We start from the raw sequence: 15000 nt of genomic DNA, 5'->3' as shown, positions 1-15000 counted from the left end.
ACAGACAAACAAACAAGAAGATGGACAGACAGACAGACAGATGGACATACACAGACAGACAGACAGACAAACAGATGGACAGACAGACAGACAAACAAACAGACAAACAAACAGACAAACAAAGAGAAAAACAAATAAACAAACGGACAGACAGAAAAAACAAAATCTTAGACAATCAAACTACACTGCCAATCAAACAAACATTGTTTCAATTTCAACATGTTTGTGATGCTGCAGACTAACGAAAGACGACCTCGAAGTCTATCGCTGCATCCCGAACATCGAGCTTCAACGCGCAGCACTGTGGAGCGACGAAAAGCAGCCCTACCGCATGATCATCAGTCGCCTTCCCTACCTGGGCAGAGTCGATCATCGTGCCCGATGCCTCACAGAATACGTAGTAACACACATGAAGTCACTCAAGTCACCATCAAAACTCGGAAAGAAACCGGCAGCCGCTTCAATGGCAAACACTCAGGCGTCTTGTATTCATCACTGCATCGGAATTTGTAGTGCGCTGCACGAGTTGAAGAACTTTGTGTCGCTGAGGGCTCTCATTGTTGCCATTCACTCGTGTATTGCAGACCCGACTGTCAATATCAGCTGGAAGGTAGGATTGGGAGAGGAGTGAGTCTGTCGGGTTAGTGTGTGATTGTGTGTTGTTGAGCAGATGGTGAGTTATCAGGATTTCAAGACGTATCAGAAGTTGGAGCAACTGGTTACGCCGAGTGGTGGCGCTTATGGTGCTTGTGCGAGGTGAGGCCTGAATATGAATGTAAAGAGGGAAGACAATGATCGTGTGCGTGTGTGTGTGTGTGTGTGTGTGTGTGTGTGTGTGTGTGTGTGTGTGTGTTTCTGTTTTGCCGCTACACTCAGTGCGGTCAACCGTCTGCTTTGCCTAGCACAGGCATTACAACCAGTTGACAAAGACTTTATTTGCCACGAGGTTGCAAGTGCTCGAGGCAGTTACAGCAAATTCTGATGGCAAATCGTTTTCAGTGGCTGGGACATCTACAAAGGATGGATGACCGCCGCTCGCCCAGGCTGATCCTTTACGGTTGGTTGCTTACACCTAGAGCACCTCATGGTGTCAAACTTCGTTCGAAAGATAAAGTTATGCGAGATCTAAGAGCACTGGGTATTAATAGAAATTGGCAAACATTAACATACCAAATAGCAATGCAAAGGCATGTGTGCTCTGAGGGAGTTTGGGCTGTTGCTATGAGTAAAGCAACAGAAGAGGACAATGCAGAGGACGGATAGTCCGTCAGGGAAACAATTCTAGCCATGAAGGACCAATTAGACTCCCTTTACTGTGACAAATGTGTACAATAATTCAAGACAAAAATCCGGGATGGAATGCTGTAATTGTGACTGAGGAAAACAATCAACAAAATCAGAACGAATGAAATCAGGATTACAGCGGGTCAAATTGCAAGAGATTTTTAGAATCTCTAACATGAAAAGACAAATGTCAACAGTCAGTACATAGTTGACACGTTTCTTTTGCTGCTGGCCATCACCCTTTGGGATGAGTTACCAAGGTGTGTGTGTGTGTGTGTGTGTGTGTGTGTGTGTGTGTGTGTGTGTGGTGTGTGTGTGTGTGTGTGTGTGTGTGTGTGTGTGTGGTGTGTGTGCTTGTGTGTGTGCGTGCAAATATATAATCACATTCATTACAGCTCGGTTTGGGGTGAGCGTTACACTCCAAACAGCATCAACTGTCTGCAGTCATTCCTCTCCAACACCGATCATCATCCACACCCCACAACACCACCAGCATCCATCTCCGAACGCCAGCAGTCCGACATCGCAGGCATTCCCATACAACATCTCATTTCATCCGACACACGACGAACCGTCTTCCCACTGCATCCCATCAACACTCATCTAAAAGCTGCACGAACGATGATCGAACTAAAACCACTGATGCCGACTAAATAATAGAAAAACGTGTCGTACAGAGCTAAAATAAAACTAGAACTGAAACGCAATCGTTTGGGTTTGTTCCCTCGGAGAGACTCCAGTCAAGTCACTCCTCGGCTGTCATCGTCTGTACGACTGTCACATCGTTCATCTTCTCACTGCCCTTCAAGTGTAACCCCTGCTCGTTCGCTAAGTGCAGGAGGCAAATAAGCGAGATGTGGACGGTGAGATTATCGGCCATTGATGTTGATATTTGACCCGGAAGTTGTTTGTATATTTCGCTCAACGACGTGCAATGACGTTTCGGTTCAGAAACGTCGTTGCCTCTGTCGTCTCTGTTTGCCGGTTGGTTCTCCTTCTCTTGTGTCATTGTGTCGCCTTCGATGAGACTCCACATGCTGCTTTTCAGTCGTTTGATGTCCATCTTTCTTGTCTTGTTGGAGAAGTTGATGTTTATCTTCTGAACCTGAAGAGAGGAGGAGCGGATAGTAAGTCTAGGTGTTGTGTGATGACAGTCATATTGCCGCTTGTAGTTTGAATAAAATGATAGTGACTTACAACGACCTTACCTGCATCCTTCACGACTGCAAGTCGTGATCATGTGCACCATGCACACACACACACACACACACACACACACACACACACACACACAGAAACACAGATGGCAATACAGACACAGACACACAGACTGAGACACACAGACACACACACACGCACGCACAAACACAGACACACACAGACACACACACACACACACACACACACACACACACACACACACACACACAACACACACACACACACACACACACACACACACACACACACACAGTCAGACAAGCACACAGACAGACAAACACACACACACACACAGACACACAGACACATACATACATACGTACATACATAGTCACTGCCGTTATGTATGATACATACATACATACAGACAAACAAACAGACACAGACACACACCACACACACACACACACACACACACACACACACACACACACACACACACTGTCACCAATTCTCAATAGTTAAACAAGCATTCCACATTCCAGTCACATTAGAAACATTCTAGCATCTCATCTGGAATTTAGTCTATGCACCCTATTCGACCAACTAACTCGCTATCACTTCTAAATTCATGAATCAATCAACGATAAACATTCTCACCTTTTGAGGCATCGCAACCATGTTTTCTTGTAACCAGCACGTTTGTTCTCCTATGGCAGTGGTCAGTGAAGGGTTACTGCTTTGATCGTTGCTCAGATGACTGTGACTGTGGATGTTAGACGAGAGATTGCCGCCTGCGGCAATGACTGTGTGGTCTTGGCTGAAGCCGTTGTCTGAATCGTCTCTATCGAAGCCATCAACCTGAAGACAATAGGAATGTGTATGTTGTGTGTGTGTATGTGGTGTGTGTGTATGTGGTGTGTGTGTGTGTGTGTGTGTGTGTGTGTGCATGTTTGTCAGTTTGTGTTTGTTTGCTTGTTGAGGTTTGTTTGAGTGCTTGTTTGCATGCATTTTTGCTTGTTGTTTGTTGTTGTTGTTGTTGTTGTTGTATTAGCTTGTCTCTTGTTCGTTGTTGTGTTCGTATGTTTGGTGTGCTTGTTTATACGTTTGCTTATGTTCTTGTTTGCTTGTGCATATGCATGTGTTAGTTTGTTGGTGTGTTTGCATGCGTTTGTTTGCTTATTGGTATGTAACATATATTACTATTTTGTTGGTTTGTTTATTATTTGTGTGTTTGTTTGCATGTGTTTGTTTGCTTGTTGGTTGTGTGTGTGTGTGTGTGTGTGTGTGTGTGTGTGTGTGTGTGTGTGTGTGTGTGTGCAGACAGGAGCAATACCTCAATATCAGGGCAATAGTTGACTGAATCATTTGGATTATTATAGTCATACCAGTCGTCCGAAACTAAAGAAACACAACAACAAAAGTTTAACACACAAACGAATGAACAAACTACCAGAACATACACACAATCTAATCCCACACAAAACCTACATTCACAAATATCTCATTGCCATCACTACAGCTCTCAGATCAGTATCTCTCAAGTGCTTAATGGTGTAACACGGTACAACTGGAGCAGCTCTTAGAACTTGTGCCGAATAGACAGTTAGCTAGCATTGAGGGTTTAGCAGTTTAGTGCTCTTTCATCTTAGACAAGAATGCACATAATAGGATGCGTCTCGCTGTCTCAAATCAGAATACACTAGACTATTGTATCGGAGGGATGCATCTCACAATACATTGGAGGGATGCATCTCACCATACATTCTTAGACTATAACCCTGTATGTATGAATGAGCCTCAAGGAAGTCACCACACCATCATTTTCATTTATCCAGAATTTCGATTAGCCGGACAATTTGGCTTCCACCGAAAATATCCAGATAATCTGTAAAGCTCATAGCTTTCAAAATCAATTTAAAAACCCATAATAATTAATTATTACTAGTAATTGAAGCTGTGTTTACACCGTCACTTCTACAGCTATGAGCCTTCAATGTCCTGAACACCACGTACAACTAGGAGGAGTAATTGTCGCGAAGAATTACGAATATACACGCTATTTTCTTTCTAGACGTGCTACTTGTAAAATGTATTTAATATCTTACATAGCGACTGTCGTTTCGCATAACCGCAAAGTCCATAAATAGTCTGTAGTCGTAAGTAGAGTCATCGTATACGGGACATAAATCTCTTCTTACGTAATGTTAGATTCCCGTATAAAGATCGTAAAACCAAGAAAGTGATCGATTTTGGGTCAGCAGTTGCAGACAGGTGAGTTCTGTTGTTTATTTCCGACAGGTCCTAGCAATCGCAAACACGAATTACACTGTTCTGGTGAGAAAACTCTCTCAAGGAAGTTTCGCGCCTACGGTTGGCTGTTCGTCCATTGTCTTTGGTTGCCACGTACGACATAAAGGAATTAATGCTTCCTGATTGGGCCACACTAAGGAGGCGTGGCACATTCCTGTAGTGTGACAGACATAGCCAGCCAGCCAGCCACGCAAGTCCCCGGACCGGAAGTCGGTTTAGCCCTATACGTTTAGAGTACGCTACTCGCCAAGTCTCGTGACTTTTACAAAGTCCCTTTTCTTATAGGCTCATAGCTGAATTAATTAATTAAACAGTTTGTATTGATATTATTATAATCTAATAATTTATATATGTTGTACCTTGTTCGTCACGTAACTTGTGTGTCTGTGTCGACTGTCTTCTCACAACGACGTTGACTCTGAGAAACGTCTTGAACAAGTTGTCGATCTCGTAGTGACAGTCGTCGGGCAGGAGATTCGACTCGCCCTCCTGTTTAGCCAGCTGAGCTTTCGACAACGTCGTAGAAGCCTAAATTGCATGAAACAAGTCAGATTAACAAGACAAACGACACTCTAAATTAGACTTTTGTGTGTGTGTGTGTGTGTGTGTGTGTGTGTGTGTGTGTGTGTGTGTGTGAGTCGTGTAGGTAGGTAGACGTGTTTGTATCGAGACTGAATTTCAGAAAGAGTGAGGAAACCTTTGTCTTCCTGAATGCCTTCGTGAAGTCAACATCGGTGGTAAAATCTACGCTAAACACTTTCTTTCTTTGTCTTCCCTTCTTCTTCTCAGTCATGCTCTTCTTGTTCTCATCAACTGCATAAAGCCATAAACATAATAAATAAATAAAAATTAATTAATTATTAGCTAACAATTAATTAATTAATAATCAAAAATTATTAATTAATTAATTAATTATTGACATTAATTAATTATTACTAATTAACTATTATAAACAATAAATTAATTATAAACAACAATAATTAATTGGCAAATTGTGTTGCACATATGTTGTACGCACTTTGTTTTGTTGGAGGCTTGATTTTCCAGTGAGTTGGTCCGGCCCACATGGATACCTTGTCCATATTGAAGTACGAGTATTCCGTTGGTTGAAGAGCATCCGTGAGAAGGAGAGCACCGACGCGACTTGGAGCCGAAGCTAAAACGAGTTCATTCGAGCCGTTGAGACTGGAACAAGAGAAGGGAATGAAACAACATGATAACAGAAGAGTAATTTCAATATTCAATCTTTTGTATTTGTTTGTTTATTTTTGTTTGTGTGTTTGTTTGTTTGTTTGTATGTATGTGTGTTTGTTTGTGTTTGTTTGTTTGTGTGTGCTTCTTTGTTTGATATATCTGTTTGTTTGTTTATCTTTGTGTGTTAGATGTGTGCTTGTTTGTGTTTGTGTGTTTATGTGTTTGTTTGTTTGTTTTTGTGTGTTTGTGTTTTTTGTTTATCTTTGTGTGTTATATATGTTTGTTTGTGTGTGCTTGTTTGCTTATATGTGTTTGTATGTGTTTGTTTGTGTTTGTTTGTGTGTTTATTTGTTTGTTTATATATGTTTATTTGTGTGTTTGTTTATTGTGTGTTTATTTGTTTGTTTATGTGTTTGTTTGTGTGTGTGTTTGTGTTTGTTTGCATTTGTTTCTTTATTGTTTTGCTTGCTTATTGTTTTTTTGTTTGTTTGTTTGTGTGTGTGTCTGTGTGTGTGTGTGTGTGTGTGTGTGTGTGTGTGTGTGTGTGTGTGTGTGTGTGTGTGTGTGTGTGTGTGTGTGTGTGTCACCTCGCCCTCTTTGCCACATCTGTGTCTCCTACCCTTCCCATAACTGTATGTTCATGAGCATGAACATTATCTCCAACTTCCTCTTGACTTGCTCCAAAATCGTCGTCGGGTCCGTAACAATCAACATCATCATGAGCAAACTCGTCGACATTGTTTGGAACCAAGTAGCTATAGTCTATTCAACACATGAGAAAAATGGAAATAAAACAACTGCAAACGATATTATTGTTAAGTTAGGGGTAACCAAAAGTAACGTGAGTTAGTTTGTCTGTCTGTCTGTCTGTCTGTCTGTCTAGGTGTCTGTCTGCTTGTGTGTCTGTCCGTCAGCCTGTGTGTCTAGGTGTCTGTCTGCTTGTGTGTCTGTCTGTCAGTCTGTGTGTCTGTCTATCTGTCTGCCTGCATGCCTGTCTGTGCATCAGTCTTGTGTGTGTGAGTGTGTGTGTGTGTGTGTGTGTGTGTGTGTGTGTGTGTGTGTGTGTGCACGTGCGTGCATGTGTGTGTGTGTGTGTGTGTGTGTGTGTGTGTGTGTGTGTGTGTGTGTGTCCATCTGTCAATGCCATTTCTCTATTTCCTTCCAACATCACAGTCGAAAAACCATCAGATTGAGTATTGAAACTAACATGCACACTGCTGGCATCTTGTCTCTCTAGTGAGTCAACCACACTCTCTATCTCTCTGCCTAAAATCGTGCAGTCAATCCACCCTTTCCACACAACAATAAACATTCACCTGACACAGCCGGTGGAGCCATAACCGTTCTGTCTGGATCGATAGCCATTGGTATGACAGGCTGCACACATAACAACATCAAACAGTCAAGTGCAATATGATATACTACGATACAAATGTACAACACTCAATGGTCTTACGTTGTTGTTCTGCGTGGATGATGTTTGCACAAACTCGAAGTTGGATATGGATGGGCAGATGTGAAGTGAATGCCAGTCGATCCTCGAGCTCCATTCTGTGTACAAAGAGCGGTTTTGAGAGTACAACTAACGTGTCCAAATAGATCAACTGTGTTGCTATTGTCATTGCGTGTACGTGTGTACGTGTGTGCGTGTGTGTTGCTTGTATGTTTGTCTGTTTGTATGTCTGTCTGTTAGTTTGTCTGTCTGTGTGCTTGTGTGTCTGTCTGTGTGCTTGTATGTTTGTCTGTGTGCTTGTTTCTCTGTCTGTCTGTGTTTGTTTGTCTGTCTGTGTGTTTGTTTGTCTTTGTGTCTGTTAGTTTGTCTGTCTGTCTGTATGTCTGTCTGTCTGTATGTTTGTTTGTCTGTGTGTTTGTTTGTCTGTCTATCTGTCTGTATGTTTGTTTGTCTGTCTGTTTGTTTGTCTGTCTGTATGTTTGTCTGTGTGTCTGTCTGTATGTCTGTCTGTCTGTATGTTTGTTTGTCTGTTTGTCTGTATGTTTGTTTGTCTGTGTGTCTGTCTGTCTGTTTGTCTGTGTGTTTGTTTTTGTCTGCCTGTCTGTATGTATGTATGCTTGTCTGTGTGTTTGTTTTTGTCTGTCTGTCTAAGTAAACAAAGAATTTACTAACCAGCAATTTCAAGAGCATCAGCAGACACAGACGACGTCAACTCATTACAGTCCAACTGCAGATCGTCCAATCTAATATTAGAATCAAGAAGTAGCTCACACGTCACATCCCTGATTGGTAACGTGTGCATCAGCATCGACTCCGTGCCTCCTTCATCCAACTCAGCCGCTGCCTTCCTGAAGAGAGGATCAACCTGTTTGCAAACAGACATAAGTACCAATACCTACCTCACTCACAATTTAAATTATAACCAAATTTCTGATATAAATTACTGTTTATGTTTGTTGTTGTGTGTCTTGCGGTGATTGTTTATCATTTATAATTATCTGCTGGTTGAGTGAGTTATGAGCCTGATCATCGGTTGTGTAACAACCTACCAGCCTGTATTGCCTTCTCTGTCTGCCTGTCTGTCTATTTGTCTGTCTGTGTATCTGTCTGTCTATCTATTTGTCTGTCTGTGTATCTGTCTGTCTATCTATTTGTCTGTCTGTCTGTTTGTCTATTTGTCTGTCTGTGTATCTGTCTGTCTATCTATTTGTCTGTCTGTCTGTTTGTCTATTTGTCTGTCTGTGTATCTGTCTGTCTATCTATTTGTCTGTCTGTCTGTTTGTCAGTCTGTCTGTCTGTTTGTCTATTTGTCTGTCTGTCTATCTATTTGTCTGTCTGTCTATTTGTCTGTCTTTACCTGTCTATCTATTTGTCTGTCTGTCTATCCGTCTAACTGTCTGTCTATCTATTTATCTGTCTGTCTGTCTATCTATTTGTCTGTCTGTCTGTCTGTCTGTCTATCTATTTGTCTGTCTGTTTATCTATTTGTCTGTCAGTCTGTCTGTCTATTTGTCTAACTGTCTATCTATTTATCTGTCTGTCTGTCTGTCTATCTATTTGTCTGTCTGTCTGTCTGTCTGTCTATCTATTTGTCTGTCTGTTTATCTATTTGTCTGTCAGTCTGTCTGTCTATTTGTCTAACTGTCTATCTATTTATCTGTCTGTCTGTCTGTCTATCTATTTGTCTGTCTGTCTGTCTGTCTGTCTATCTATTTGTCTGTCTGTTTATCTATTTGTCTGTCAGTCTGTCTGTCCATTTGTCTAACTGTCTGTCTATCTATTTGTCTGTCAGTCTGTCTGTCTATCTGTTTAACTGTCTGTCTATCTATTTGTCTGTCAGTCTGTCTGTCTATTTGTCTGTCTGTCAATCTGTTTGTCTGTCTGTCTGTCGATCTGTTGATCTATTTGTCTCTCTGTCTGTATATCCATACATTTATATATTTTAATATTTATCAATCTCTCTGTCTGTCTAACCATCCATTCCCTGTCTGTCAGGCTACACATACATAACGTGTTACCTCAAACTCCAATTCAAAGTTGTTCGTATTAAGATTCTTCACATTCTGCTCCACAGTCGAAGACGGCATAACCTAACACCATCAAACACAAACTCAACAATCACCCACCTCAAACACTTAATTAACCAATCGCTCTGACTTTTCTCGTTGGTTTAGCAGCCGGCTGTTTCGCTTGCCCGTCCTGCTCTTCACCGTCCTCTCTCTGTCGTCCAGATCCTAGGCCTCCCAGGATCTTAAATGCTTCCGCGTGAACAGAGTCGACTCGTCCGGCATAGATCTTTGCACTGGCATCGAGTGTACAGCTTGCAACCTAGACCGAATGCGTTTGCATCAGAGTTTGAATCACACACACACACACACACACACACACACACACACACACACACACACACACACACACACACACACACAAAGACACACACACACACATACACACACACACACACACACACACACACAAAGACACACACACACACACCCACACACACACACACACACACACACACACACACAAAGACACACACACACACACACACACACACACACACACACACACACACACACACACACACACACTCACACACACACACACCACAGTGAAACACACACACACACACCACAGTGAACACACACACACACACACACACACACACACACACACACACACACACACACACACACACACACACACACACACGTAGTCGTCACACCTGAAAGTTTGTCATGTCGATGACCGAACTCTTGTCCTTCAGCATCTTCTGCATGACGTCGATGAGATGAAGTCCGAATGCATTCTTGGCATTAATTTTCTAACAAAATCAATTCGTCGATAGACATTGCAGTACTAAGATCTGAAATAACTGACGCAAACGTATGTTTGTTTGACTGTCATGTGTGTCTTGTCTGTCTGTTTGTTTGTTTGTCCGGCTGTCTGCCTTGTTTGTGTGTCTGTGTGTGTGTGTCTGTCTGTGTGTGTCTGTCTGTTTGTGTCTGTCAATACATATATTTTCAAACGTGGAACTAATGATACCTACATCACTGCAAAGCAAGTTACGTGCTTGCAGTGATGAACATTAGTTCTCTTTGTCTGTCTGTCTGTCTATCTTGTCTGTCTGTTTGTTTGTCTGTCTGTCTATCTTGTCTGTCTGTTTATTTGTCTGTCTGTCTATCTTGTCTGTCTGTTTATTTGTCTGTTTGTTTGTTTGTCTGTCTGTTTGCTTGTCTGTTTGTCTGCCTGTTTGTTTGTTTGTCTGTCTATCTTGTTTGTCTGTTTGTTTGTCTGTCTGTCTATCTTGTCTGTCTGTTTGTTTGTCTGTTTGTTTGTCTGTCTGTCTATCTTGTCTGTCTGTTTGTTTGTCTGTTTGTTTGTTTGTCTGTCTATCTTGTTTGTCTGTCTGTTTGTTTGTCTGTCTATCTTGTTTGTCTGTTTGTTTGTCTGTCTATCTTGTCTGTCTGTTTGTCTGTCTGTCTGTCTATCTTGTCTGTCTGTTTGTTTGTCTGTTTGTTTGTCTTTGTCTGCTTGTTTGTTTGTTTGTCTGTCTATCTTGTTTGTCTGTTTGTTTGTCTGTCTGTCTATCTTGTCTGTCTGTTTGTTTGTCTGTTTGTTTGTCTGTCTGTCTATCTTGTCTGTCTGTTTGTTTGTCTGTCTGTCTATCTTGTTTGTCTGTTTGTTTGTCTGTCTGTCTATCTTGTCTGTCTGTTTGTTTGTCTGTTTGTCTGCCTGTTTGTTTGTTTGTCTGTCTATCTTGTTTGTCTGTTTGTTTGTCTGTCTATCTTGTCTGTCTGTCTGTCTATCTTGTCTGTCTGTTTGTTTGTCTGTTTGTTTGTCTTTGTCTGCTTGTTTGTTTGTTTGTCTGTCTATCTTGTTTGTCTGTTTGTTTGTCTGTCTGTCTATCTTGTCTGTCTGTTTGTTTGTCTGTTTGTTTGTCTGTCTGTCTATCTTGTCTGTCTGTTTGTTTGTCTGTCTGTCTATCTTGTTTGTCTGTTTGTTTGTCTGTCTGTCTATCTTGTCTGTCTGTTTGTTTGTCTGTTTGTCTGCCTGTTTGTTTGTTTGTCTGTCTATCTTGTTTGTCTGTTTGTTTGTTTGTCTGTCTGTCTATCTTGTCTGTCTGTCTGTTTGTTTGTCTGTTTGTTTGTCTGTTTGTCTGTCTGTCTATCTTGTTTGTCTGTTTGTTTGTTTGTTGTCTGCCTTCTCTGTCTGTCTGTACATCCACGCTCGCTTATTGTCTCACGAACCAGTATCACCGTGTGAGCAGAATGTTCTAAGCTAAACTACCCAACCAACTTCCCACATTCTCTACATTCCTTCAACCGACTCTCCCCCTATCCTACGCCTCACTACAATACAACGTGCCAACACCAACCGTACATTCTCAGACGACAGTTTGATGCAATTGCTGTAGTGATCGGACATTTCCTTCTGAGTCAGACCGCTCGTCAGTCCTCCAGACTTTCTTCTCTCATGGTGTCGCGGCGTCGTCAGCTGTAGCGCCTTCTCCAGCTTCCGCTGACGCTTCTCGGCATCGTCGTCGTTGACGAAGCGAATTCCGTCGCGAGAAGCGTCCGAATGACGAGAAGGACGTTTCAGTCGAGGCGACAGCATCGAGTGCGGCGTCTTCACTGGACTCACTGCCATTCGTCGACAGTCTAAGTCAGAAGGAATCCACCCGCGCAAAAATTGAACCAAAATAGTCACGTGATTACACTATCCCGGATGTATATAGATTAAATAATTTAAAAATTGTTCTGCAAAAGAGAGAAAGGCATAAACTTTTTATTGTATTTTATCACGTATTGTTTACTTTCGTATATAATCGGAGAAGCTGATCTAAAAGCGCAACTAGAGTAGTACGCATGCGCGCATTAAATGTGAACGCTGGGCGCGCAAGCGCACACACTCTTATCTAGTCGAGGTGATAACATCGAGTGTGGCGCTTTTACTGGACTCACTGCTATTCGTTAACTGTGTCTAAGTCGAGAAGAATTAACACGCGTAAAATCAAACAAAGTTAGTCACGTGATAAGCTTATCCCGGATATCAATATTTAATAATCAGTAATCTAAAAATAATTTATTCTGTGAAAGAGAGAAAGGTGTAACCGTTATTATGATTTTCCGTTGTATAATATGATTGGAAACTGATCTAAAAGCGCAACCTGTAGGACGCATGCGCACAATGACTAGTGAACGCTTGGCGCGAGCGCAAGCGCGCGCATACACACGTTTACCTAGACTAACAATTAACTCAAAATATGACCTAAAATATAAACCACCCTGGCCATGAGTAAGTGCACATAACAATTGGAATATATGGGTAATACCGAGACAAGCTAATATGTTGAACTATATACATGGTAATCAATACTGTAGACCATATACCAACACAAGAAAGCAAGATACGAAAAATAGCTCAAAATAATATGCAATCAAGCATACACATGTCATCTAAAAATCGCTAATTAATTAAGCTAAGACAAATAGGCAAGATACGCCAGTCAAGAATAAGTCATGATCATTCATATCAACTGTGGTACCATATCAACACAAAGACTTCGAACGACATACACGCAATCTTACCCGTGTGATTTGAAAACTTTAACAATAAACAAAAACAAATGTAAAATTGAGTTTTTAAAAGTTGTCAGTTTTTATTGAAACCAGAGATTTGTGGAAGTTTGTCAATCATCGTTGCAACCATACGTATGGTGATTCCTCGTCTGCTTTCCTTTGTCGACGTGGCTTGATTATGACATCGTCATATGCGTTGCCATCAACATCGTTCATTGGATCTACAAATACATACATAGCTAAATACACGTACATACACACACGTAAGTACATACATACATACATAAACACCGACACACACTGTCACACACACACACACACACACACACACACACACACACACACACACACACACAACACACACACACACACACACACACACACACACACACACACACACACACACACACACACACACAACACATCACACATGTACCCAGAGATCTAAAAAACCAAGTAGGGGCGCTTATTTGGGGATAGACGCTTATTTCAATCTGCTATTCTGTTTATCAAGTGGTTTTGTGTTTGATTTACTACCCAGAGGGAGGGATTACAAACAGGCACTTATTCCACTCAGAGTGTCAGGAAAATAATTTTTTGCCATTTGTTGGGGCTTGTTGATGACAACAAAGAACATAAAGGATTGCATCTACATGCACAAAATTCCACACAAAGTGCACATACTTGCAACGCCGTACGAGGTGTTGCTCATCATCGACGACGTTTCTTTTCTCGGTTTTTTGGCTTTCCTGGGTTTCTCTCTCAAGTTGACCATGTCGTGATTCTGCAAGCTCGCAGATGTTAGATTGGGTTCATGGTTCTGTTCAAAACTGTACTTGCGATTTTTCCTGAACCACATACACCACATTAGAAATAGAATAAAAAAAAATAAAAAAGTGTAAACAAAATGGCACCTGAGGATGACAAAAAGTGCGATAGCTTGTAGAATCACGATCGCACTGAGCACAGCGATCACTACAATGTATGGTAATACTGAGTTCGATCCACATTGTGATGACTCGTTTTCTTCAGATGTGGTTGTGTATCCTATGTTATGCACAAAGCAATGTGATATAGTAATGCAAACTCGACCATCAGTATTGATACAAACGGGTAAGTAGAAATTTTACTCACTCGTTGGTTTTCCGATTGATGACAATTCCTGTATCTATCATGTACAAGTAGATTAGTAGCTATTACTATATTATATATAATTAATTAATCTATATATAATAAATTATATATAATTAATTAATTAATATATATAATAAATTATATATATATATCATACACAACACAGTATATTTCTTACAAGGACTGTCACTACAATCCAAAGACAACCTTTCTACAACCATTCTAGCATTGCACAACCAAAGTTTACTGGAAAGTTGCCGATGTAAATTGCAAACTGACTGACTAATAGAGATTTTCTCAAAAGCTCTTCTGGCAAGGGTCTCTAAAATCCAAATGACATGAGGTGACCACAAACCTTGTGACTCCACCACAAAAGGATAAAAAATGCCACCAGTTCACATAACAATTGACTCATGATGCTGGTCTTTCTGCATTTCTCCGGCGGTAGCAGCTGCCCCTGCACAACTAGCTGCTTGTACAAGATTGCTTGGTGTCAAAGAATTCGAACGGAAAGATCAAAGTATGCTGGCAATCCGAGTTCGAAATCTGGGTGGAAACATAGCCTGGCCTTGCTTCACTGTTACTGCTGCATCTCTGTTCCCGACGGCAACGTGCGTCATCTACTATTATTATTTATTTGTATATATAAAATAGTAATGTATGAGTATGTATTAGGTATATATAAATAATAATGTATGAGTATGTATTAGGTATATATAAAATAGTAATGTATGAGTATGTATTAGGTATATATAAATAATAATGTATGAGTATGTATTAGGTATATATAAAATAATAATGTATGAGTATGTATTAGGTATATATAAAATAATAATGTATGAGTATGTATTAGGTATATATAAAATAATAATGTAT

At 40.8% G+C, this 15000-nt stretch overlaps 3 protein-coding genes across 3 annotated transcripts in view; 1 reads left to right on the top strand and 2 right to left on the bottom strand.

Moving 5' to 3' along the window:
* LOC134179581 (uncharacterized) overlaps positions 1-1941 on the top strand; it is a 5855-nt gene extending 3914 nt beyond the window's left edge. The window contains exons 9-11 of the mRNA XM_062646519.1: positions 238-610; positions 671-756; positions 1680-1941. Coding sequence (XP_062502503.1) covers positions 238-610; positions 671-756; positions 1680-1941 — 721 coding nt within the window. The remainder of the gene's footprint in view (positions 1-237; positions 611-670; positions 757-1679) is intronic.
* On the bottom strand, positions 1808-12097 carry LOC134179571 (condensin complex subunit 2-like). The gene is made up of 14 exons (XM_062646511.1): positions 11792-12097; positions 10134-10232; positions 9563-9733; positions 9424-9495; positions 8078-8270; positions 7409-7503; positions 7269-7329; positions 6540-6714; positions 5777-5943; positions 5456-5571; positions 5118-5286; positions 3782-3846; positions 3106-3306; positions 1808-2389 (listed from the first exon to the last, which is right to left on the bottom strand). The coding sequence occupies exons 1-14, from the start codon at positions 12056-12058 to the stop codon at positions 2030-2032; spliced, it is 2211 nt and encodes a 736-aa protein (XP_062502495.1). The 5' UTR covers positions 12059-12097; the 3' UTR covers positions 1808-2029.
* A 719-nt stretch (positions 12098-12816) lies between these two features.
* Positions 12817-15000, bottom strand: part of LOC134192148 (receptor-type tyrosine-protein phosphatase S-like) — a 17121-nt gene continuing 14937 nt past the window's right edge. Inside the window, exons 14-17 of the mRNA XM_062660847.1 lie at positions 14125-14158; positions 13905-14037; positions 13675-13838; positions 12817-13211 (exon numbers count right to left, since the gene is read on the bottom strand). Of these exons, the coding sequence (XP_062516831.1) occupies positions 13105-13211; positions 13675-13838; positions 13905-14037; positions 14125-14158 (438 nt within the window). The 3' untranslated portion in view covers positions 12817-13104. The remainder of the gene's footprint in view (positions 13212-13674; positions 13839-13904; positions 14038-14124; positions 14159-15000) is intronic.

The sequence above is a fragment of the Corticium candelabrum genome, chromosome 1 (genome assembly GCF_963422355.1).
Source record: "Corticium candelabrum chromosome 1, ooCorCand1.1, whole genome shotgun sequence".
In the NCBI taxonomy this organism is placed as follows: Eukaryota; Metazoa; Porifera; class Homoscleromorpha; order Homosclerophorida; family Plakinidae; genus Corticium; species Corticium candelabrum.
Note: the sequence above shows the minus strand (reverse complement) of the source record. Positions and strands in the feature narration are given on the sequence as shown.